Source organism: Bos indicus x Bos taurus, chromosome 26 (assembly GCF_003369695.1).
Source record: "Bos indicus x Bos taurus breed Angus x Brahman F1 hybrid chromosome 26, Bos_hybrid_MaternalHap_v2.0, whole genome shotgun sequence".
NCBI lineage: Eukaryota > Metazoa > Chordata > Mammalia > Artiodactyla > Bovidae > Bos > Bos indicus x Bos taurus.
This window is the reverse complement of record NC_040101.1, coordinates 21439807-21466125: the sequence shown is the minus strand read 5'-3', so window position 1 is coordinate 21466125 and position 26319 is coordinate 21439807. Positions and strand designations below refer to the sequence as shown.

Sequence of the window (26319 nt, the reverse complement as noted above, 5' to 3'; positions counted from 1 at the left end):
TTCAAAAGACTACTCTGATGACAAGGAAAAATATAGCACGCAATTAAATGAAAAACCCGTGTACACACACACACACACATTATCCTTATCCAATAAACACTGAGCTCCATGCTTTCCATATGTTATTTCTTTAATCCTTGCCATTTTATGGTACAATTATCATTCCACTTTATAGATGAGGAAACTGAAGATGAAGTAACTTGCCCAAGAAAGCTGCAGACCCATGCTCTTGCCCTGTGGCTAAGCTGCCAGGATTCTCAGAGGGAGAGCTTCCTAGCTCGGCTGCCAGGGGCCCCTTACCTTCACCTCATTTAAAATCATGAGGCAGCAGAGAGCAGTGGGAAGGCCCCCAGGGCATGAGTCAAAGGCACAAGGTCCTCTCTGGCCCTCAGCTACTCCTCACTGAAACGAGGGTTCTGAGCCAGGGCCTTCCAAAACTGAATGCGTGATGGTATGTATATAGAAGCCTGTCACTTCCTTGTTCTTCCTTGTACCATGAACTGGACTGTTTCCCCTCAAAATTCATACATTGAAACCCTACCTCACAACGTGACCAATGTTTGGAGACAGGGGCTTAGGAGATACTGAAGGTTAAATGAAGTCATACAGTAGAATTCTAATCCAGTAGGATTGGTAACCTTCTAAGAGGAAGAGAGAGAGAGAACCATGTAAGGATAAGTGAGAAGGTGGCTGTCTGCACGCCAGGAAGACAGCTCTCACCAGTCTGACCACACTAGCACCCTCATTTCAGACTTCCAGCCACTAGCCATGAAAAATTAAATTTCTGTTGAAAAAATAATTTTTCCCCCCAAAACTTTAGACTTTTAGATTTCCAACCACCAGCCATGAAAAGATAAATTTCCATTGAAAAAACTCTCCCGCCAAAACTTTAGACTTTTTATTTTGTATTGGGGTATAGCTGCAGTCCATGGGGTCACAAAGAGTTGGGTACGACTGGGCAACTGAACAACAACAGCCGATTAAAAATGCTTTGGTAGCTTCAGGTGAAGAGTGAAGGTACTCAGCCATACATATACACGTATCCCTTCTCTAAATTTCTGTTGTTTGAGCCACCCCATCTACGGTAGTTTGTTACTAAGACACCTTGGATTCTAAAAGCGGTCCCTGATCCCATAAAAGGGTTAAGATCCAGAAGCCCTGAGGAGCTCCAGGGTCTCCTCCTGAGCCAGCCAGCTAAGCTTGAGATGGCTGTGCCTCTACGCACCCATCTTCATGAGTGTCCAGTTGCTGTCCATCTGCTTGGCAGCCTGGAGAAAGTAGCGCCCGTCAGTCCACATGGCCGCATGTTCTTCTGTGACGATGGCTGTGCCTGGAGGAGGGGAGCAAAGGAATGAGAGAGGTTCCTGACAAACACCTAGAAGCTGCCCAGAATGGCAGCAGGCAGGCGAGCACAGTGAGAGGCCCCAGACTCCGTTTGGCCCCCCACCCACCCCCACTTTGAGGGGAGCAGGTAGGCCTCTGACTCCAAGGAAACCTCCAGGCAAGAGAAGATGGTACCACTGACAACCAGCTGTGGCCCAACCGCTGAAAGCAGCAGTCTGGAGGCAGCCCGGGTACTGGTCCCTGCATAGAAAGGACCCCATGTGCATGACGTGAGTCAAGGCCAGGAGGACAGAGGTCTGTGGACAGAGGGCCAGGAGTGAGCTGGAAATGGTTCCTGCTCAGCAATCACAGCCACCTGCTCCAACAAACGCCCCAAGGGAGGTGTTTTGCCTTTCCCAAGAGAGACCACCTGGGCGCTGTGAGCATTCAGGGAGATGCAGGGAGTTTATATCTCCACCTCTACCCACCCTCAGCTCCCACAGGCCCAGAAGAACTCAGGGTTTTCAGCAGAGGTGTCAGCCTAAACCAGATGGAATGTGCCAACCAACACATGCACCTACATCAATGGAAGCAGTGCGCTAATTGTGAGAAGAGAGGCTCCCGTCAAACCCAGCCACTTAAGAGGATGGGAGCCTGAAGGGGAAACCCACCCTGAAACTCAAGGGCGCAACAGCTCTTGGAAAATTAATGCAGCGTGCCAGTGTAGCTCAACATTAATCTTTATTATTCAAGTTGAAAGGGAAAGGGGAGAAACCAAGAGTTAAGCGCTTAGAGAAATACAGAGGACCAAAAAGCGAAGGAAGGGGTCCTGAGGATGCCATTCATGTCCCATTTCTTATCTGCAGTGCCAGTTACGCAGGGGTATTCATGATATACTTATCTGTGTGTATGTTATATTTAATAAAAAGTTCAACAATATTTTTTTTGGCTGTACTGGGTCTTCATTGTGGCAGGCAGCCTCAAGAGCCTGCAGGCTTCCCTGGTTGCAGCAGGAGGGTTTGGCTGCCCCAGGCATGTGGGATCTTAGTTCCCCCACCAGGGATCAAACATGCATCCCCTGCTTTGAAGGCGAATTCTTTCCCACTAGATAACCAGGGAAATCACCCAAGACTGTTTTTAAAATAAAATTTTTTGACTTGAAAAGCAAAGAGTCATTAAAAAGAAGCATCATTAACACGAGAGAAGAGAGTCACTAACACGTAAGCTTAGGAGCTGCAGGCGCCGGGACCACGCCCCCTCTGCAGAGGGTCAATGGGGACGTCTGGTCTGTATTTTCTCTTTGGTTCTGTATCACAGACTGAAACTGGGTCCAGTTATTTTAGGGAGGCGAACACAAGTACCACAAGGACAGAGAGAGAATTTAGTGACTCACCTGCAGAGCCATCAAATCCAGAGACAAAGGCGCGCCGACAATCACACGGAGCAATGTACTCACTCTGGAAAACAGAGAGGTCAAGAAAGTGGACCTTGATCAGTCACAGCCCAGCAGGACCACAGAGGCTGGCAAAAGCTGGGCACCTTCCTTCAAGGAACTGACAATCTAGCCGAAAAGGCAAGCTGAACATTAAAAAAAAAAGATTAGTGCACGCTATAGGCGACCCTAATTAATTAAGGGCTAAAAGGGCTGCTCCCTTGAACCTCGATTTTTTTCACCTGGAAAACAAAGCAAGAGAAATAGATCCAAACCGCTCTTTCCTTGCTGAGATCTTACTCAAAAACAATCTGATAGCCTTCTCCCTTCCTTGCCACTGACATTCAGGCATCTGTTATTTTTCTGAAAAGCCTGAATTTCTGTTTTATGTGCCAATAACTCTCTAACTTAACTCTCTTTAGCTATCAGCTTATTTCTGAACTTCCTGTCTGTATCCCCCATCCAAGGCAGTGTCACCAATCTCTCCCACGCAGACCCTGTCCCTTCCTGTTAGGGAACAAATGCTTCCTCCAACCCAGAAGGCTTCAGCAAAATAAAACGTCATGTTCAAATCCAGGTCCTCCCCAGCCTCTGAATGGAATGGGATCAGGGAGAAGAAAGTAAGAGGTTCCATTCCTGGGGAGAGGGTACGAGGCCACAGTGTGTACTTTTGTGCCAGTAAGGCACAGAGACTCAAGGAACTTGTCCAAAATCACACAACTCAAAAGGAGCAGAGTCAGGATTTGAACCTGGGCAGTCAGCTCCAGAGCTCAATTCAAGCCCTGTGCCACACTGCCCCACTAAATACATCATCTTGCATCCTCAAAATGACTCTCCGGGATAAGACCAATAGCAAATTAGAAAATTGAGGTTCAAAGACAGAATCTTTAAGTAACTAACAGGCCAGCAGCAGGGCCAGGATCTGATCTGCTTGAGCCCAGAGCTGCTGTTGCTTCTGTCAGCAGGTTGTTCCTGAGCTAAAGGACCTGGCAGGGTTAAGAATGCTTAGGAGAGGGTGCTCCAGGGGCTAAGATTCTGTGCTTCCAGTGGAGGCGGCTCAGGTTTGATCCCTGGTGGGAGAACTAAGACCCCCAGTGGTGCAACCAGAATGCTCAGGATAGAGAAGGGCGGGGAGGGTAGGCACTGGCTGGACCCGAGGGCATTTGGGGACAATCAACACAACATAGGGGGAAAACTGGCTCCCGGGTTTCATTCCTGCCACGTAGATGAAAGCCTCCCCTTTCACCAAGGCAGTCATAATTGCAGCCTCAGACCAGTCACAGACCATGACCCACAGAGGTGCTGGAAAGGCCACAGAGAATCACAATGGCAGCATGAAGGAGCTCTGTGATCTCTGAGCCCCAGCTGCCCTCCAGCAGGCCCAGTTACGTGCTCTGATGCATCTCCCCGGCTCTCTCAGCCTCAGTCCTCACTTCCACAACGGGTCGTTTCAGATGGTTGACTGCAACGGCAAGCAAATGTTTGATCCCCGAAACACAAAGGAACATTGACCAGATAGCACTAAGCACACAGAAAGAAATGGCCACCAGCATCAATGATGAACTGTAGAGTCCTTTGTTTATTAACCCAGTAATTATTGAGTGCAAGACTAGAAAAAAAAAAAAAAAGGCCAAGATGGGGGAGTGGGTTCCCACCCTTGTCCAAGTTCTGTTGTGAGGAATAGCAAGTACAGGTTCCGCACAACTCACCAGAAACCTGAGGGTACTGCACATACACAAGAGAAGAGATGATACCAATGTCTCCTTCCTGAGTGCTGAAAAAGCAGGAGAGAGGCTGGGAAAACTAAACCCTTGTGCTAACAATCACAGCACACAAGAGGACGCAGCACACAAGAGAGAAGACCCGGAACGGACACGTGAGTGACAACAGGTCCCCTTGGCTTGGGGCTCTCCCGCTTGACACACAGCAAGGACTGGGGTGAGGGGCTGGCAGAGAAGAACTGCTGACCTTGATCTGGCTTGGCTCTGGCACACAGGGACAGAAGAGTGCCCGCTCCCAACCTGGGGAAGCCTGGAAGGAGGCATGGGGCCCCCAGGGGTTTACCTAGAGTTTCTCTGAAGAGAGGTGGAATTAACAGCAGGTGGACGAGTTTGGTTTGGGATCAAGATGAGGGCTGGGGTAAGAATGTCTAGACATGACCTAAGTGGTCAACATGCCAGAAAGACATCGCTGACCGAAGCTGTCACCTTCACACCAACAAGGCTAAGCAGATGCCAGACAAGCACTGGCCCAGGCCTCCCCCACTTTCCTCAGCCATGAGGCTGGCAAAGCCTGGGAACATTCTCCCTAGAGAGCAGCAAAATGCCTAAAATACGCCAAAGCCCTAGCATACTAGGGAAAAGGCTCAAAGAAACACAGCCATTGGCTTTTTCTCCAAAACTATAATGTCTCTCCATCTTTAATACCCCCATCCAAGCCTCCCTCATCTCTACTTGGACCACTGCCCCTGCAATCCACTCTTAACTCACAGCGAGCTTTTCAAACTGTGTGTGTGTGTATATATCATATTAGCATGTGTCTATGTGTGTGTGTGTATATATTAGCATGTGTGTGTATATGTGTGTGCATCATAATAGCATGTGTGTGTGTGTATATGTTATGGTTTTCAAGGGGATGCATGCTTAGTCATGTCTGACTCTTTGTGACCCTATGGATTGTAGCCCACCAGGCTCCTCTGTCCATGGGATTTTCCAGGCAAGCATACTGGAGTGGGTTGCCATTCCCTACTCCAGCAGATCTTCCTGACCCAGGTACCAAACTCATGTCTCTTGCATCTCCTGCACTGGCAGGCGGATTCTTTACCACTGGCAGCACCTGGGAAATCACATCTTGTTAGCAGCATACTTACAACCCGTCAGTGACTTCCCAACACACTTGGGGTAAAATTCAGACCCCAGCACAGTCCCCAGAACATGGCTTGATCAAGCCCTGCTCTCCTCCCAGAACGGTCCTCCGACAACCCACCCATTCACAGCACTCCAGCCACACCACCTGCTTCTTGCTCCTTGCACTTTCCGATCTCACTCCTCCTTCAGGGCCTCTGCACACGCTCTTCCTTGTGCCTGTCAAAGCCTCCCTCTCATCATGGCACGGCTAGCTCCTTATATTTCAGGTCAGCTGTTGCCTTCAAAGAGAAGCTTACTATCCAGCTCCAGGAGCCACGCAGCCTCTTCTGTGTCTCGGTTTAGCACGTGCTCTCCTTCATGGCTCCTTCATGCTGTTACTGCACTGTCCTGCCCACCAGAATGTAACACCAGGAGATCAGGGTGTTTGTCTGTCTTGTTTGTCACTGTCCCTGAACAAGGCACAGGCCCACAACCAATACTTGTGGAATAAGTAAACAAGCAGGAAGAAAGATGAACCTTTCTTCATACTTCAGACTTTAGCCACCTCTTTGAAAATGGGGGAAAAGCTCCGAGGCAAGAAATGGAGGTGGCCTCTAGAAACTGGAGAAGACAAGGAAATGGACTGTCCCCAGAGCCTCCAGAAGTCACCAACCCCTGCTGATTCCAGCCTTCCACAGCTGGAAGATAATAAATGTGTGCCAGGATAAGCCACTAAGTTTGCTACAGCAGCAACAGGAAGCTAATGCTTTGTCCAACAGGAAGAAGACCAGAAGGGATTATAACTGGGGTTCTGAACTCATAAGCCGTAGGGTACGGCAGGTAAACTAAAAGAGTAAAGCAGGACAAGGGACTGCCTTTTCTAGAGAGCAGCTCCTACTCAGCTCTGATTCCTGTCATGCTGCTGTGTGGGCTCCACCTTCAGTATTTCAGGAGAGGCTAAATAGATGTATGTTCGTGAGATACCATCCCATTTTTAAATGTTGGCATCTAATTCAAACAATGAAATAACACACAGCCAAATAAAGCGTATCAGTAAGCTACAGGAAAAAAAAGAAAGAAAGCCTCAGCCGTATCTCATAATCCAGCTCACACTTGCCCCTTTCCACAAGCTTTCTGACCTACCCAGCTTTCAGAGACCTCCCACATCTCTGAATTTCACAGAACCATCCACATTGGCATTGATCCATGCCCCCCACCCTGGGTGATGATAACAAATAATACTGGCTAAGACTGCATAGTTGCCAGTAACTATCTTCATTCCCCCTAATTCTAATCTTAACAGCAGCTCTGGAAGGTATCATCCTACCTACTTATAGGTTAAAAAAAAAAAGAAAAGAAACAGCAGCTCAGAGAAGTAAATTACCTACTTACCTCCCCAAGACACCACTGCTCTAAAAGCAGAGCTGAGATCTGATCTCAGGTCTGACATTCCAAAGTCCATGCCCTTGCCACATTGCCAAGCAACATCTTTTATTCTGTATAGAGACTGCACATCTGGTCTGCACAATTGGATTATAAACTCTGAGGGAACCAGGAACACAGGTATGCCCCCCATTCACCTCTATGTGAATTCACCTCTTTCATCAACCATGTGACAGGTGACTCCCACACCCAGGAATCAAACCTGTGTTCAAGCCTGGCTTCCGCACTTACTGGCTGGGTAAACCTTAAGGTTCAATTTTTCATCTGTAAGGCAGGGATGATAAAAACACCCATGTGGGAGGGTTGAGGTGTAACATAAAGAAACTAGCACATGCTAAGCTTTTGATAAACTACAGCACTTATTACTACCAGATGATGACCTAGACCCTATGGGAAACATAAGAAAATATCTTCTCAGAGTGGACAGTCCAGCAAACAAAATAAGACAGGTGTCAGTGAAACATCAGCCCTAATAATCAGCACATGAATTATGCTGCATATGCAGTATGGTATCTGCTATAGTTTCAAACTCAGATGTGCTCTGAATCCTTCAGGCCAAGCTCAGAGGTTAGACCTGGCCCACCACAGACAGGTGAGGAGAAGCAGGAAGGTAACACAGGGAGGGAGAAAGTTCAAGAAGGCCCAGAAGCAGAGGTTTGTGGCAGGACAGTGAACGATTAGCCTGACTGCTGAGGCAGAACGTTCTAGGGAGTGGCAGCAGAGATTCCGGGAAAGGCAGGCTGAAGACAATGGTCAAGGACCTCAAACACCACACTTAGAGGCTTGAACTTTCTCCTGCAAGTTCTAGATAGAGAACAAAAGTTCAAGAGTGGGTAGTGACGTGACCAGAGCTGGGTTTTAAGAAGAGTGAGCAACATGGACACATGCAGACTGAACAGGGCAAGCAAGGCAATGGCTGGGTGCCATGGTAAGCATGACTCAAGTTACGTGAGCCTGTGCGGGGTGACATCTGTGCCCCCCACTGGCCCTTCACCTCCATAAGCCATAAGCCTGGCACAATGCCTCAGATATATGAGGCTTTCAAAAAAAATGAAACCGAAAGACTAAATGGCTGTGTGTGCACAGGAAGTCCCCGAGTTCAGACTGTGAACAGAGATGAGAACCACCAAACTCCAAACACTGAGGTAACATCCCGTCCTCAGTATTTTCGTCTCTTTTAAATGAAACCAAGAGATGGGGAAACAGTGGAAACAGTGTCAGACTTTATTTTTGGGGGGCTCCAAAATCACTGCAGATGGTGACTGCAGCCATGAAATTAAAAGACACTTACTCCTTGGAAGGAAAGTTATGACCAACCTAGATAGCATATTGAAAAGCAGAGACATTACTTTGCCAACAAAGGTCCATCTAAGCAAGGCTATGGTTTTTCCTGTGGTCATGTATGGATGTGAGAGTTGGACTGTGAAGAAAGCTGAGTGCCGAAGAATTGATGCTTTTGAACTGTGGTGTTGGAGAAGACTCTTGAGAGTCCCTTGGACTGCAAGGAGATCCAACCAGTCCATTCTGAAGGAGATCAGCCCTGGGATTTCTTTGGAGGGAATGATGCTGAATCTGAAACTCCAGTACTTTGGCCACCTCATGTGAAGAGTTGACTCATTGGAAAAGACTCTGATGCTGGGAGGGACTGGGGGCAGGAGGAGAAGGGGACGACAGAGGATGAGATGGCTGGATGGCATCACTGACTCGATGGACTCTGAGTGAGTCTGAGTGAACTCTGGGAGTTGGTGGACAGGGAGGCCTGGAGTGCTGCGATTCATGGGGTCGCAAAGAGTCGGACACGACTGAGTGACTGAACTGAACTGACTGAACTGAAGTCAAGGTAACAGGAAAAACACTGGATAGCAGTCCAAAGAGTCAAAGATACCCTTTCCCTACTGTACAGTCACTGAAAATGGTTGGTTTCCCATCTAGGACTTCATTTCCCAGACCCCCTTGCAGCTAGGTGGGGTCCCGTGACTGGTTCTCACCAATGCAGATTGGTTGGGAAGTGCTGTCTGGGTCAGGGCAATGCAAGACGGATGTGCCCTGTCCATACTACTCCCCTTCCGCCAGCTGGAATGGTGGCATCATAGGATGGAAAATGCCTGGATCCCTGAATCACCCCTCTTTCTAGTGGAAGAAAGTCACCCACCAACCAGGAGCACCCACTCTGGACTGCCAAAGGAACGAAATAAGGCTCTATATACAGCACCGAGTCACTGCAACTTTGAGATGTGTTCCCACAGCAAACATTACTCCAATTAAGACAGTGGCTGAAATCACTGTGGGATAAAAATCACTACCTCCACCCCAGGAGAGAGCCTATTTAAGAAATAAAAAACAGGAAGCCAACTCCGGGAGGAATGGGAGTAGAATCCAAAGAGTCTAGGAAAATCTGATTCATGTCTTCCAGAAGGAGGAACCATAAACACAGCCAAAAACTCAAGTTGGCGGAGTCAGCCCTGCCAGAACGTGATCTTTTGACTAAGCTGTGCCCAAAAGCAGAATGAGGGGCCTTACAGAAGGAGGGGATGAAGAGTTCAGATTTCTCAAAGGTGGTGCCAGGGCAGTTCTGGCCCCAACCAATGATTCTCCTGGTTTGGGGCCAGCGGTGCCCACAAATCCCAGCATTTGACTTCGACAGTACAAGAAGATTACAAGAGAAAAAGGACACAGCCTTGCTGTAAAAGTCCCTCAGGGCCCAAACTCATTAACACCAAAACCCTTGTTCTGAATTTAAAAGAAAAAACCCTTAGAGTTGCAGAGGACAGAGAAGAGCAGACCCCTGGAGCGCCCAGACCTTGCACAATCATGCATTTGGGATGCATATTCTCTCCAGCAACAGTGTGTGGGTGTCTGCATTTCTGGTTTGGAAAGTACACAAAGGACAGAATTCAAGATTCTTCTTCCTTTCTCCAACACCCTCCCTCCCTGACCCAGAGGAGAAATCCCATCAGCCCAGAATCCAGCCTGAAAGGAAACAGCCGGGGACAAGAGCCCCAGAGAACAGCAGCCCCTCTATTACTGAGGAGGCTGCTGCGGCAGGTCACAAGCAAAGCCAGCCCTCCTTCCTGGCCTCAAAGTCCTGGCGCGGACCCAGGCCCCACTTCACAGTCATCCCAGCTTTGCCCTTCCTCTTCACGGACCCGAAACAAGAACGTGGGTCTTCTCATTTCTTTCTGTGGATGGCACCACAAACCCTCCCAGTCTCCGAACTTCCCCATTCCCTCATTCATCTGCCTGCAAGGTTCGTGCTCAGTCTATCTGCTGCTGCTGCTGCTAAGTCGCTTCAGTCACGTCCGACTCTGTGCGACCCCATAGACGGCAGCCCACCAGGCTCCCCCGTCCCTGGGATTCTCCAGGCAAGAACACTGGAGTGGGTTGCCATTGCCTTCTCCGAGTCTATCCACTGCTTCTCCTCTAAATCCTTCCCTTATTCGCTGCTCCTAAGGACAGCACCAAAGTCCAGGACCTCTGCACCCTCACTCCAGGATCCCGCAATGACCTCCAAATAGGGCTCTCAGTTCCCAGTGTCTCCCTTCTCCAATCTACACTGAACACTGCTCCCACTGACTGATCGCATCACCCTCTTGTCCAAAGACCCACAGTGGGTCCCCGCTACCTTTAAATAGGAATGTGAACATGATGCAATTCCATCATGCAGCCTTCCTTACCCTGCCAGCTTCAAATATTCTCTCTGACCAATGAGCTCAGTCTGCACTTTACCTAAATCTGTGCTGACCATTACAGTAGCCCCCAGACACATGTGGCTACCAAGCACCTGAAATGTGGCTAATGTGACTGAGAAACTAAATGTTTAATTTTATTTCATTTCAATTAACTTAAATTTTAAAACTGATGCTCAAGACTCTATTATTATAAATTTTTTTAACTATGTTTGGAAAAACTTTGGCACCTAAGTCCACTTTTCAACTGTAGATCTTATGAAATCTAAATACAGATCAAATATTTCCAATGAACAGTCTACACTCTACACTTAAGTTGAGATGTTCTGTAATAAAGTAGATACCGGAATTTAAGCCCTAGTGTAAAAAAACGAATGTAAATTATATCATTGATGATTTTTATACTGATGATGTGATGAAATGACAATATGTTAGACATACTGGGGTAAAAAAATTGTTTCACTGTTTCTTTTTCCTTTTTTCCACCATAAATATTAGAATTGCTAAACTACATACATGCCTCACATATTTCTATTGGACTGACTGGGTTCTTCCCTATGAGATTTACTAGTTGAACTTTGTGTTATATTTGTGACAGGGGCTATCTACTCTTTAAGGGAACATTTCCCTTCATTCATCGCTATAATAGTAATAATAGCAACAAATATAAAGAGACTTATTAGGTGACAGATACACTTTAAGCATTTATATCTTTTAACTCATTTAATCCTAGTAACAGCCCTATGAGATAGGTATGTCACTATCCCTTTTTTGCTGATAGGGAAACTGAGACCCAGAGAGTTTAACTACCACTTAGGAATTTGAGGTAACTAACTTGAGATCAAGCAGCTAGTTAAGTGACACATCTGGCACCAGAACCCAGACAGTTTCTAGAGCCCATACACATACCAATATGCCAACTGCTGGCCCTCTACTTAGCCAGTACCCAATACTTAGCCCTGTTATGGCAGTCAGGAAACATGCATCAGACACACAAAACATAGCTTCTCCTGCCTGGCAAGGCGGATGGCTAGGCTACAGCAATAGAAATGATAGTCAAAGATTATAAAAGAAAAATGGGGGGCGGGTGTGGTGAAAGAGAAGAGGACAGCAAGAGTCCAAGAATATAAGTTTATGAGCCTAAACAGTAACTTCTGCAGTGAAAAATCACAGCTAATATCAAGCAAGCTTAACTTTCTGTTTTCAGGACATTTTTCCACGATTAGAGATTCAGCTTTCTTATCCATGGAGGGGCCATCCAATTCTGAAATTCCAGACCCATTATAGGAGATGAAACACTAAGCGGAAGCCTGGAACATCACCTGGGGTTTGGCCAGTGTCGCTGCCATTCCCAAAGTTGAATAAGAAATTACTTTGGGCCTATTTGTTGTTATTTAGTCACTAAGTGGTGTCCGGCTCTTTGCGACCCTATGGACTGTAGCCTGCCAGGCTCCTCTGTCCGTAAACAGGCAGATTTTATCCTAACTTTAGGCAAAAGAAAACTGAAACACCAACATCACAAAGTTTCCATACACTCTTAAGTGGAAAAAATCTTCAAAGGTTGAAGCAAGTAATACTAACAGGTCACATCTTTCCATACAATGAGGCCTCACCTGGAGGTGAAGGTTCACAAATAAAGCAAAGCTATTAGGAGTTTGGCTGGGGCTCCATGACAGCTTGTGAGACTCTGAAAGGACAGACCCGATTTCAGACAACAGTGTGCGAGGCTGTGAGGGTTAATATTAGGTGGCCTTGACTGGGTGAAGGGATTCCCAGATAGCAAGCTGGTAAAACATTATTTCTGGGTGTGTCTGTGAGGTTGTTTCTGGAAAAGATTAACATTTGAGTTGGCAGACCCAATAAAGATCACCCTCAGATATACAGGGGCAGCATCCAATCCGTTGAGAGTCTAAAAAGAACAAAAAGGAGCAGAAAGGGCAAATTTGCTCTCTCCTGTTTGAGATGAGACATCCATCTTTTCCTGCTCTCAGACTTCAGCATTCCTGGTTCTCAGGCCTTTGATGTGAAAACATCCCTGGTACCCTCTGCAAGCTGAAGAACCAGGAAAGCCAGAGGTGTAACTCCAGTTCAAACCGAAGCCTGAGAACCAAGGGAGCTGATGTTGTGTGAGCCACTGCTCAAAATATCATAATCTCTCTCTCTTTTCTCTCCCTCTCTCCCCATATGCATGTGTTTGGTTCTGTCTCTCTGGAGAACCTTACTGATACAGGGACTTACGGAAGACCCTATACCAACTGCTACCTGATGTGCTCCACCATCCCACCCAATACTGAGATAGGACAGTTACAGTCATATCAGTCCAGGGCAACTGCCTGATGCTTAAAAGGCAAGAGAATGAAAAACACCACTGATGAATCCGGCAGAGAATCCATGTGACCTGAAGCCCAAGTCCAAAGGCTGAACTCTGGGACAGACAGGAAGCAGGTAAGGGCCCATCAGAAGTACCCAGGCAGGGGAAGAAGAAAGGAGTTCCCTGAGGATAAGGCCAAGGTCTGTCCTTCTTAAATGGTGGATGCCCGCCTCCTCTGCTACCTACACTCCTGAGGCCCGACTTGTGCTAGCTCTGCTACCTACTCACGTTCAGTCCTCAGTCAAGACGAAAGATGAAACTCTGAATCCTGTTCATCTAAACAACAGAGGCGAATGGAAGAATTCCATTACCAAACCCCCACCCTAAATCCCACGTCTCTCTCTATCTCCCCACTGCCTACTAAACTTAACATTAATGTACCCGGCCACCACGTCTTCCCACATCCAACAACTCCCTGTCCTGCTTGATCTTCTGCTTCTACACTTAACACCTGCTCTCCCACCTCCTCCTTCAACCTTTCAACCACTTTCACTTGCCAGATTCTCCTCTTCAGCGGCCTCTCCTCTTTACATACTATTCTCCCCTTTCTCTCCCCTCTTCAAGGAGCAAGTTCGAACCCATTATTGTATAGAAACTGCTACTGAAGATCAACAGACAAAGGAATTCCCTGGAACATGGAGTCCCCTACTCCACTCTGAGATGACTGGAAATTCCACAGACATTTAAATCTGGAAAATGCTGAGTATTTCATCTGCTTCTTAGAGTTACACAGTGCACCCTAGTATATCAAAGGCTCTGAGAAATCCTATGGTTAAGAAACTGTTCAAATGGACACAGTTCCCTGTGCCGAGCCCTGGAGGACACACTTAAGATGTGGTTTGACAACTAGAATCCTAGAGTACAAACACGCTGAGGGGGGAAAGGAGGAAACCAAAGGAGGGGTTGATGAATCCCATCACCAGCCCATCTCCAGTCAGTACCTGATGGGCGTCTCCCGACGGGATGATGTAGGCCTGGATTGGTTCCGTCACATACTCCAAGTTCCTCATGGCTTGTCTCAGCTGCCGAAGCAGCTCTGAAGTTATCTTTGGAGCCATTCTGCTGTCTGCAACAACAGGAAGAATTTGTTCCAAAACCAGTCAGACTGCCCCCACGTAACTCAATGACCAGCCGAGTTCCAGAGAGGTACGTGGTATAAAAACTGATGATCTACACTGAAACGCCATGATCCTCCAAAGTCCATAGTCTACCCTGGAGTTCACTGTTGGTGCTGCACATTCTATAGGTCTTGACAAATGTATACTGACGTGTACCTATCATTATGATTTAAGAGTTTAATAGTTTCCATTGCCCTAAAATCCTCTCTGCTCAGCCTATTCATCCTTCCTTTCTCTCCTCCAATCCCTTGGTGTGACTAATCTTTTTACTGCCTTCATAGTTTTGCCATCTCCAGGAAGTCACACTGTTGTAATCATACAGTATAAAGCCTTTTCAGATTGGCTTCTTTCACTTAGCAATGTGGATTTAAGGTTCTTCCATGTCTTTTCATGACTTAATAGTTCATCTCTTTTTATTGCTGACTATTATTCCATTGTCTGGATGTGCCACAGCTTATTAATATTTATCCATTCACAAACTGGAGGACATCTTGGTTGTTCCCAAGTTTTGGCAATTTTGAATAAAGCTGCTATAAACATCCATGTTGCAGGTTTTTGTATGGATGTAAGTTTTCAGTTCCTTCGGCTAAATACCAAGGAGCATGACTGCTGGATCATATGGTAAGAGGATATTTGGTTTGTAAGAAACTACCAAATGTCTGCTAATGTGGCTGTACCATTTTGCATTGTCACCGTTAATAAATTCACTGGTCCACATCCTAGGCAGCATTTGGTGTTTTCAGACTTTGGGATTTTACCAACCAATTTTTCAAACAAACAAAAAATACTTGGCTTAACCAAAAACATCCTAATGCACCATCCTGTAAATAACGGAGAGTTATATTGAGGCCATTGTACTACAGGTTATCTTTAAGAATTTATACCCTGAGCTTCCCTGGTGATCTAGTGGTTAAGAATCCACTTGCCAATGCAGGAGACATGAATTCGAACCCTGGTTGCAGAGGCTCCCACACGCTGCAGATCAGCTAAGCCTGCCTGTGTGCCACAACTACTGGGCTATTGCTCTGGTGCCTGGAAGCCACAACAACTGAGCCCATATGCTGCAACCACTGAAGCTCACACGCCCTAGAGCCGATGCTCTGCAACAAGAGAAACCACTGCTATGAGAAGCCCACGCACTGCAATGAAGAGCAGCCCCCTCCTGCTGTAGCTAGACAAAGCCCAAGTGCAGCAAGGAAGACTCAGCACAGCCAAAAATAAAATAAATCAATAAATCTGCCAAAAAAAGTGTATACTCTGACTCATTGTAGCTTATAGTCTGCTAGGTATGGATCTCTTTTTTTATTTTGGTTCTTTTTCTTTAACAGTTTTATCTGGTGCTTCTCCATCACCACCACCACCTTGGGCTATAAAAGCCTCAGTCTCTATGGTTATCTCCAATAGATTCCCCTACAGGGTATAATACTAATCTTGGGACTCACTGGGAAAGTGCCCCATCTTATTCATAATCTGCAAGGGCAGCTTCAGTTACTGGCCTTAGGGCTCCCACTCAGAAGTTTCCAAAAGACAGAAGTTTCCAAAAGAGAGAGACACCAGAAACAGTCCTGTTCATGAATCAAACATGTCCATGATCCCTGCATTACAGTTCCTTCTGAATACTTTTCAGAGGGACATCCTTTCCTTTTGTCTGTCCTACTGAGCCTATAATTTCTTATGTACATAAAAAAGAGGGATCAGAAGTATCTAATGACCTAAACTTATATATTAATACCTCCAATGGGTTCAAAATAAAACCTATTGTGACTTCACAAGCTTGCTAGCATCCGAAAACTTTATTATGATGTCTTTCGGGGTTTCAAAATAAATTTGTGCTTCTGAATCATATTTCTGAGCAATTTAATATTTTTAAAAGTCAAGCTAAAACATAAACATCCTTTGGAACAGTTCCAACCTTGGTGGCACATGAGAGCTACCTAGGGAGGAGTACAGCCTGAGCATCTGGAATTTTAGAAAGCAACTATATGATAGAAACCAGTGTATTTTCTTTTGACATCATTAATTTCCTCTGTTCTTCCAAATAGAAGAATGTGACTTCTATTTGGACACATCCTGATTTAAGGATTTTGCTGGCACTGACTAGGTGTTTATTGAGCTGACTGTAGTACGGATCAATAGTATCAGTTACTAACTTCATCAGTAAAGTCAACAGACCCAATGGCAAGCACAAAGTCTTCAGTTATAGGTGGCACTAGTGGGAGAGAACCCGACTGCCAATGCAGGAAACACAAGAGACATGAGTTCAATCCCTGGGTCAAGAAGATCCCCTGGGGGAATGGCAACCCACTCCAGTGTTTATGCCTGGAGAATCCCACAGACAGAGGAGTCTGGCTATAGTCCATAGGGTCACAAAGAGTCCAACACGACTGACATGACTTAGCACGGCAAGCACACGCTGAAAACCATCAAAGGCAAGATGGAGCCAGTCAAGGACATCTCTGCTTCCTGGTCAACACAGCCTGCTTCCTCAGCACGCACTCTGACCTTCATCACCATCTCTCGCCTCATCAATGCATTCCTCCTCCAGACTGGCCTCCCTCAGGATCATCAGCATCCTTAGTTTCACTCCACTACAGGGGCATCTTCACTCTTTCCTCCACAATGCCCCCTGCCACCCTCACCACTATTAACATCTCCCCTGAGCCTGCCTTCCTCATCCTTCGTGCCCCTCACATTTGGTCAGTGTCCTCGGTCTGATGCAGACACGTCTTTGTCACCTGTATGAGACTCAATGCAAAGATTCCCAATACCACAGCCAGAAGATAGGATGGCTGTGGCTGAGGCAACAAATGGGCTGTGGCCATGGAGGCAGCTATCATGGAGATGGACACAATGAGAAAAGGTGGCTGCAGGACAGCAGGCCTTACAAGTGAGTGAACGGGTGAGCAGCTAGAGTTGCGGAGGAGACAAAGCAGGTATAATCACGAGACCCAACCACTGCGCAGGCAGCTGAAATGACAGTCAGGATGGAGGAAACGAAAACCATGGCTGTGATCCTCATAGGCTAGTTTTTATGAGGATTAAATGGACTGCCATGTGGAAAGCATTTAGAAGCAGTGCCTGGCACATAGTAAATGTTGTGTTTGCAATTACTAGAGGTAGATACACAATTAACTACAGTAACTATGAAAGCAATATGAAAAATGGTGAGAAATGGTGGCTATATTGCTTCTCCTTAAGGCGGGGGCCATGTCATCTTCATCCCTGAATCCATGTATCTAGCCCAGCATCTCATACACGCATAAGCTCACTCGAAGATGGCTGAATGAGTGTCACAGCTCTGTGCCTATCTTTTCAGACTCAACATAACAGCGATGAATCTTCTGTGAAAAAAAGCTAGGATCCTAGAAGATGCCGTATTTTAGCATCTGCTCATTCCACATCCCATTACTTTTCAGAAACGTTAGAAGCAGCCAAGAGCTAATCAGGGTGTGCAGAGACGTGGGGAGCCAAGAACAACAAACCTAGTGCATGATGTAAAATTAGCGCATACATTGCCAGGTATTTTTAAATCATGCTCTAAAAAGAATGACTCATTTGAAAGTCTCTTGCATATGTGGATCTGCTTTTAGAAATAAGTTCCTAAGCCTTCAACCTTTATCACAAACAAAAGACTTTTCGCTGCTTGGAATTACATGAAGAGCACCCCCTATTTACCTCACTGGGTGGCTAGAAGAATTTAACATGACAGCCTGTGTGTAAGCACCATACACGGCAACGGATACGCTGTAGAAGCTCAAGAAATATTACTTCAATCTGAATCTGAAGCACCAGCTGGGATTCCTACACGTCTTGTTACGAGAATAGAAGGGGCTGGTTTACTCCAATTTCGGCATCTTAGCATTTTCACAGATGCCAAGCTGCTCCTCCAGCACCCAGAGCTTTAGAGTTTGTTGCTCTGTCCCACTGCTGAGGAAGGGCCAAGAACTTTACATACATTAGTGGTTAATCCTCATAATAATCCCTGCCCAGGGAGGTTCAACTCTTCCCATTTTACAGATAAATAAACAGAAGTCAAATACTTGATGACCCAAGTCAAGTGGGTCATCAGGATAAGGACCCAAGGATTCAAATACCAAGCCCATGCACTGATACATCATCTTATCTAGAGAACATAACAGAGGCAGCTCTCTTAAAGCAACTCTAAAACCAAAGGAGTCAAAACAAGTGGGCTCCAGTTTCCAGCTGGAATTTACAACCTCAGACAACTGAAGCTCCCTGAAGCTCTATTTCTTCATACGTAATAAAAAGAGAGAGAAATTCTCACCAAACTCTAAATCCAATGGTTCTATCACTTTTCCCTTTCCTACTTCCTCTTCTTCTCATTCCTTCCTCTCCTTCCTCCAACATGGCCCAAAATGTGTTGGATACAGCTACATTTTTAAAGAAAAAGGACCTAAAACTGCATATAGTTACAGCATTGATCTTCCAAAGAGAAATCAGTTATAGTTTCTAATGTGCTTCGTGGGATTGATCTTTTTCAGTAAACTACAAGGTAACACTGTAGTTCTCCTGGGTAGTCCAAAGAAAAGGGACTGGAAATATAGAAATATACCACTTTTTTTTGGAATTTGGGTTTCTGGCAACCCAACAATATAACTAATCAGTTCTGGGAAGAGGATATGGTTCCAGAAATTTTTCCCCAGAGGATTTTCCTGAATGCCTGTTCAATTTATAAAGCACAGTAATGCATTATAAACTTATTTCATAGTCTTAAGATGAAAACTGAAAGCCAATCTCTAAGGATGTCAATAAATTATATTAGAAATTAGAAAAATCAGACTAGAACTTTTTCAATAACAACCTATCTCTACCACTACCACCACCATCACCACCATGCCAAGAACAATGAATTCAAAAACCATCTCTCTCTACTTTCTACTGAAAAAAGTAACATATATATGTGTATACATACACACACACACACACACACACACACATACATATACATAAAATACATACATACACACAATAAGCAACAACTCAGGAAGCCAAAAGACAAAATGGTTTTTAATTTCTGGGCATACATCCCCTCAGCCCTAGTCATGATCAATTATTAATCGCTTACCCTCCCTTCTCTCTCAACTTGGTGCTGAAGTAGAGGAATCTAAAATCCTTCTGAGATGTTCCATCTAAAGTAAGAGGCAAAATTATTACCTGTTTCCACACCTGGGTCTCCAGAGTATGTCAACTCGTTAGGTTCAATTATTCTTAAATTTTTCAGCTGAAAATCCTGGTAATTTGCCCTAAGGAAGAGAAAGAATAGGCTATTGCAGACTTTGACCTCAGTAAACGTGGCAAGGTTTAGTCAGAGAGGAACATCAACTTGACTAAGCAATTTTCCTTTATGAGATGGAAAATCTCTCACCCCAATATCAGTGATGAAATAAGTAAGTTTCAGATAAAACATCACCATGGCAGGTAAATCTCAATCTCAGTCTCTAATTCATGAATTTTCTTCCACTATAAGCAGATCCTAAATTCATACAGAAATGCAAATAATCCAAAATAACCAAAACAATCATGAAAAAGAACAAAGTTGAAGGATTCAGCCCTTCCTGATTTCAAAATTAATAAAACTACAGTTATCAAGACAGTGTGGTACTGGCATAAAGATAGCCTTATGTATCAATGAGGGCTTCCCTGGTGGCTCAGTGGTAAAGAATATGCCTGCCAATATAGGAGACATGGGTTCAACAGACATGGGTTCAACCACTGGGTCAGGAAGATCCCCTGGAGAAGGAAATAGCAACCCACCACAGTATTCTTGCCTGGGAAATCCCACGGACAGAGGAACCTGGCAGGTGGTTACAGTCCATGGGATCACAAACGAGTTGGACACAACTTAGCGACTAAACAACAACAACCAGATCCACCTCCTAAGAATCTGTATGCAGGTCAAGAAACAACAATTCGAACGAGACAGGGAACAATGGACTGGTTCAAAATTGGGAAAGGAGTATTTCAAGGCTGTATACTGTAACCCTGCTTATTTAACGTACATGCAGAGTACATCATAGGAAATGCTGGGCTAGATGAATCAAGCTGGAATCAATAGTGCCAGGAGAAATATCAACAACCTCAGATATGTAGATGATACCACTCTAACGGCAGAAAGCAGAGAACTAAAGAGCCTCTTGATGAGGGTGAAACAGGAGAGTGAAAAAACTGGCTTAAAACTCAACATTCCAAAAACGAAGATCACGGCATCTGATCCCACTGCTTCATAGCAAAAGTTTGGGTGGGGTCGGATGGGGAGGGGCGTGTGCGGAATGGAAACAGTGGCAGACTTTTATTTTCTTGGGCTCCAAAACACTGCTGATGGTGACTATAACCACAAAATTAAAAGAGACTTGCTCTTTGGAAGAAAAGCTATGACAAACCTAGACAGCATATTAAAAAGCAGAGACATCACTTTGCCGACAAAAGTTCGTATAGTCAAAGCTATGGTTTCTCCCGTAGTCATGTATGGATGTGAGAGCTGGACCATAAAGAAGGTGAGTGCCAAAGAACTGATGTTTCTGAACTGTTCCGCTGAAGACGACTCTTGAGAGTCAGAGTTCCTTGGACTGCAAGGAAATCAAACCAGTCAATCCTAAAGGAAAACAACCCTGAATATTCATTGAAAGGACCGATGCTAAAGCTGAAGATCCAATACTTTGGCCACCTGATGCAAACAGCTGACTCACTGGAAAAGACTCTGATGCTGGGAAAGACTGAGGGGAAGAGGAATAGGGGGCAACAGAGAATGAGATGATTGGAAGGTATCACCAACTCAATGGACATGAGTTTGAGTAAACTCTGGGAGATGGCGAAGGACAGGGAAGCTGTCCCCCATGGAGTTGCAAAGAGGAGGACACGACTTAGGGACTGAGCAACAACAACAACATCTAATGGAGAAAAATACAGTCTCTTCAACAAATGATGATGGGACAAATGGATATCCACATGTAAAAGAAGGAAGCTGAACTTCCACCTTCACACCATATACAAAAATTAACTCAAAATGGATCACAGACATAAATGTTTTCTTAGAAGAAAACATAGACATAAATCTGCCTGACTTTGAATTAGGCAATGATTTCTTAGATATGACATCAAAAGCATATGCAGCAAAAGAAAAACAGACAGGACTTCATTAAAGACTTTAATGCTTCAAAGGATACCATGAAGAAAGTGAAAAGACAACCCATAAAATAAAATATTTGCAACTCAAATATATGATAAGATTCTGGTATCCAGAGTATATGAAGAACTACTATAGGGACTTCCCTGATGGTCCAGTGGTTAAGCAACCACCTGCCAATACAGGGCACAGGGGTTCAGTCCCTGGTCTGGGAAGATCCCACAAGCCAAGGGGCAACTAACCCCATGAGCCGCAACTACTGAAGCCCACATGCCCTAGAGCCTGAAATGAGAAGCCGCTAAAATGAGAAGCCCATACATTGAACTAGAAAGCAGCCTCCACTCACCACAACTAGAGAAGGCGGCACCCAGCAACAAAGACCCAGCACAGCCAAAAATAAATAAAACTTTTTTTAAAAAGGACTATTACAACTCAACAATAAAAAGAAAAATATTAAAACTTTTAAATGGTCAAAGACTCCAAATAGACATCTCTCCTAAGAAGATAGAGAAGTGGCCAATAATCAACATGAGATTTTCAGCATCATTATTCATAAAGGAAATGCAAATGAAAACCACAATGAGATACCGCTTCACACCCCCTAGGAAGATTATAATGAAAAAAAAAAAAAAAAAGACAGTAACAAGTATGGGCAAGGACATGGCAAAATTGGAACAACCAGAAATTCACTGGTGGGAATGTAAAATAGTACAGTAGCTTTGGAAAACAGTCCAGCATTCCTCAAAAGATTAAATACAGTCTTAGCGTATGACCCAGCAATTTCACTCCTAGGTACATACCAAAGGAAACTGAAAACACAAGTCCACCTAAAAACTTAACAACAAAGTTCACAGAAGCATTATTCATGATATTCAAAAAGTAGAAACAACCCAAACATCCATCAGTTGATGGATAAATAAAAGTGGTCTAAACATATAATGGAATATTATTTGGCAATAAAAAGGAATAATTACTGATATATGCTGCTGCTGCTGCTAAGTCACGTCAGTCGTGTCCGACTCTGTGTGACCCCATACACAGCAGCCCACCAGGCTTCCCCGTCCTTGGGATTCTCCAGGCAAGAACACTGGAGTGGGTTGCCATTTCCTTCTCCAATGCATGAAAGTGAAAAGTGAAAGTGAAGTTGCTCAGTCGTGCCAACTCAGTGATCCCATGGACTGCAGCCTACCAGGCTCCTCCATCCATGGAAGTTTCCAGGCAAGAGTACTGGAGTGGGTCACCAGTGCCTTCTCCAACTGATATATGCTGTAGTAATCAGTAGTAATCCAACGTAGTAAAGCTGGAAAACATTTTATGCTAAGTGAAAAAAGCCAAAGACGATCATATATTGTATGATTTCATATGCAGTGTCCAAAAGAAACAAATCCATAGAGAGAGAGTAGGCAGTGGTTGCTTAGACGTAGGATGGAGCTGGAAATAAGGAGTGACTGCACTGTGTACAGGGCTTCTTCCAGGGAGGATTAAAATGTCCTAAAAACTGATCATGGTGATGGTTGTACAACTCTGGGAATATTCTCAAAACCACTGAATTGTACTTTTTAATAGGTAAATTGTGTGGTACATGAATTATATCTCAATAAAGTTGTTATAATATTTTACAAAGTAAAAAACCTCTTTTCCTTGGACAGAAAACAAGTCACATTCTTACCTGATTTCCCTTGACTTCATATACACATTTAAAAGACGGTGAGCCAAGGAAGTCAATTTCTCTACATACTCAACTGATTGGTTCACACACAGGACAAGAGAGCTGGAGGGAAACTATTCAAAAGTAGCCCTATTATTCACTTTACATGAGACGAAACAACTCGCCACAGGCCATAAACATTAGGAGCTGCAAAGACAAGACGAGAAATCAGTCTGACAGGTGATGTTCCCAGAGAACTTGAGTTCAAGCACTCTCTGTCAGCATCACCAACTCCATATTCCTGTAAGGATCAAAGGAGCCACAAAGCAGCTAAACATTAAAACAATCATGCTCCTGTCATATCCTGGTCTCTGCAGAGTCCAAAATCCATCCACCCTTCACTAACTTGGACAGACACATTCTCAGGCTCTCGGAGCAAGGTTATCATTAAATATTAGAGCTAGAATATACCTCAGGGATGATCCAACTCAGCTCCCACCTCTAGAAAGAAACTGAGAAACAGAGATCAACAAATTGCTCAAGGCCTCAGAGCTATCTGATGAAACAGCTAGTCTAGAACTAGAGTCTAGGCCTCCCAAGGTTCACTTCAGTGCTCTTCTCCTGCCCAGGACTTCTTCAGCCTGTGGCTGTTGTTTAGTCACTATCGTGTCTGACTCTTGCAATCCCATGGACTGCAGCCTGCCAGGCTCCTTTGTTCATGGGATTTCCCAGGCAAGAATACTGGAGCAGGTTGCCATTTCCTTCTCCAGGGGATCTTACCCACCCAGGGATCGAACTCATGTCTCCTGCTGGGCAGGAGATTCTTTACCACTGAGCCACCTGGGAAGCCCCTTCTCCAGCCAACACGTTCTCGATGTCATGATGTGCCATAAGGTGAGTAAGAGGAAAGAAGCATGCAGAGAACTTCCTATTCAATCTATTTATAAGATGGTTATGGCACATTTTTCTCCCTCTCTCTTTTTAAAGAAATCCCAGCAGTGTTATTACCCTCCCCATGCCCCCAGTCTAGGATGAGAATCACACATGTATATCACTCAGGATGGGGCAAAACAAGGACCAAGATGCTCAGTCATGTCCTGTAAGGTGAGACAAGGGTAGAATGGAACAGATTCTAGGGTGAAGTGGGCAATGTTATTTTTGCCTACCCAGAATCCAACCCTCCCTCTTTTGGTCAGAGCACCTTGGTTTTCCTTCTGAAAATGTCTCTTCTCCACTTTCAGCCCACAGCGTTGGAAGAGTTTCACCTGTTCACCCACCAAGTTCTGGGATCCAGGCCCGCTCAATCCATCCTTCCAAAGCAGCGAAGGACAAAGGATCAATCCATCCTTCCAAACCAGTGATGAACACAGGATCAAATCGGTCCAGTGAGGATCAATTTGGAATTTCTGCTCCAACCGTTAGGTAAAAAGACCCTATTTCTGCTGGGGCTGTCAGACTACAATTGTCATAATCTGCCAAAGGAGAAAGTCTGCCTGACAATGAAGCCAACACTAAAGAAATCAGAGCCAAGAAGTACAAGAGAGAAACCAAGGCTGAAGCTGGTGTGGTTACCTGGACTCAGCTACACTAGAAGCTGGCTCAACCCCTTAACTAAGTCAATTTGAGTTCAGTTTCCATCATCTAAACCGAGTCATGTTTACAGTGATAGCACTCAAGTTCTGCCATTAGGGGAAGTACATGGGGCAAATGGCCCCCTTCTCTCAGCTCTCAGTGGCCTCCTGTGTGAGGTAAAGAGGCTCTCTCAGTTATGCCTAAAAACCCTTCTATCCCTAAAATGTTGTGAGTCTATGAAACCAGCAAAGACCAACTTGGTCCTCAAAGGCTACTTCTCAGCCTAGGGCCCTAACTCAGGATCCACTTGTCTGAACCCACCTCCAGCACTTAACACACAGGCAGCTCCTTCCCTGTGCAGGTTAGCCACACATCAAACATCCTTTCACAGGGTGGGCAGGTTCTCTACTCATCTCTAACACGCTGTGGCAAGGCCAAGTTCAACTCAAGGTCGGCTTGGGATCCCTCCACTCACAAACACAAGCACAAGCCTTGGTCTGTGTTCAGCAAGTGAGTCTGCCCAGGCTGCGAAGCCTATTCATTCAAGTTTCAGCTGGTTAGAGGATGGCAATCCTGTGGATTGCCAGGGTGCTTGGCTTCTGACCTTTGTGACCCTCAACTTATCTCTCCCCCATTTTGTTAGCAGCCTCCTCCCATTTTGTTAGCTGCTCTGATAAGTATTCCCTGGGTATAGGGGAAGCACAGGCTGCAACCTGTTAATGTGAGACCAGGGGATTATCCTTCTCACCTCCCTGAATCCAGGGAGAACCCAGGGCAGGTTACCGGTGGGACTTCCCTGGAGATTATGCCCAAGTATTATTCCCTAGCCTCTGAAAACACTTGGGTGGGGAAGGGCCCGCGGTTGCCTATCCTTGTGGCGGTGACAGATCAGTAAGGCGAACTGCAGGTGTCATACTGTCAGGGTTGTAATTTGAGGATTAGATTCCCAGGGTAGAGGGGCGAGGGCAGGGATCGCCCGCCTTCCCGAACCCCGAGAAGAGCCAGTAGGGGTCAACTTCCTGCCAGAGCGGGCCTTCTCACCCGGCCGGGGAAGGGGCGGCGATGGCCACCGCCCCCTCGGGCCGATAGCCGCAGCTCCGCACACACACACGTCCGGGGACCTGGCTCGGGCTGCCTGGGGGTGCCCGCGACCGCTGGAAACCAACCGGAACTTGCCCGGCTGCATAGTTCCCTCCCCTGTGGCCTCGCTCGGGGGGCTCCAGCCAGCCCCAGCCGGCGCCCGACTGCGGTGGGCCGCACGCAGCTCCTCACCCGCTTGTCCCTGCCCTCCGGGGTGCAATATGCGTGCCCAGGCCCGGGGGGCCGCGCGCTGCCCGGACGCCGGATCCCCGGCAGAGCGCCCTCACCTTACTCGCGGTGCCTTTCTGGAGGCTGCCATTCGGCGGTGACGTGCCGGGCCCACGTCAGTGGAGCGCAGACCAGCTGATCGCCGGCGGACCTGCAGGAGCAAAGGAAGCCGGCGCGCGCGCCAGGCCGGCCACGCCCCTCTCTGAGGCGTGCGCCCGCGCCGCGGCCCCGCCTACCCCAGAACCCGCCCACTCACCCCGGACCGCCCCACTCCTCTGAACCCATCTGCGTTCCCATCCCGATCCCCAAGCTTGTTTCCTCGCGGCTAGTGAGGGAATGGAGGCCGTGCCGTGGCTTGTGGTTTCGGTTCATTTTTCTCGCCATTCCCCAAAGAGGAAAAAGAAGGGCTTTGTCGGCCGAAGGGGCTG

General features: G+C 46.0%; 1 protein-coding gene across 6 annotated transcripts in view; it reads right to left on the bottom strand.

Annotated features, from left to right (window-relative positions):
• Window positions 1–26068, bottom strand: part of XPNPEP1 (X-prolyl aminopeptidase 1) — a 51914-nt gene extending 25846 nt beyond the window's left edge. For 2 of the 6 annotated variants that reach the window (XM_027528595.1, XM_027528600.1), the window contains exons 1-5: window positions 25951–26057; window positions 19395–19483; window positions 14043–14167; window positions 2717–2780; window positions 1226–1330 (exon numbers count right to left, since the gene is read on the bottom strand). In XM_027528595.1, the coding sequence (XP_027384396.1) occupies window positions 1226–1330; window positions 2717–2780; window positions 14043–14167; window positions 19395–19483; window positions 25951–25982 (415 nt within the window). In that variant the 5' untranslated portion in view covers window positions 25983–26057. Of the gene's footprint in view, window positions 1–1225; window positions 1331–2716; window positions 2781–14042; window positions 14168–19394; window positions 19484–24276; window positions 24382–25855 lie in introns of those variants that run through there. The other 4 variants (XM_027528594.1, XM_027528596.1, XM_027528597.1 and 1 more) reach the window with 4 other exon arrangements.
• Between the last annotated feature and the right edge of the window lie 251 nt (window positions 26069–26319).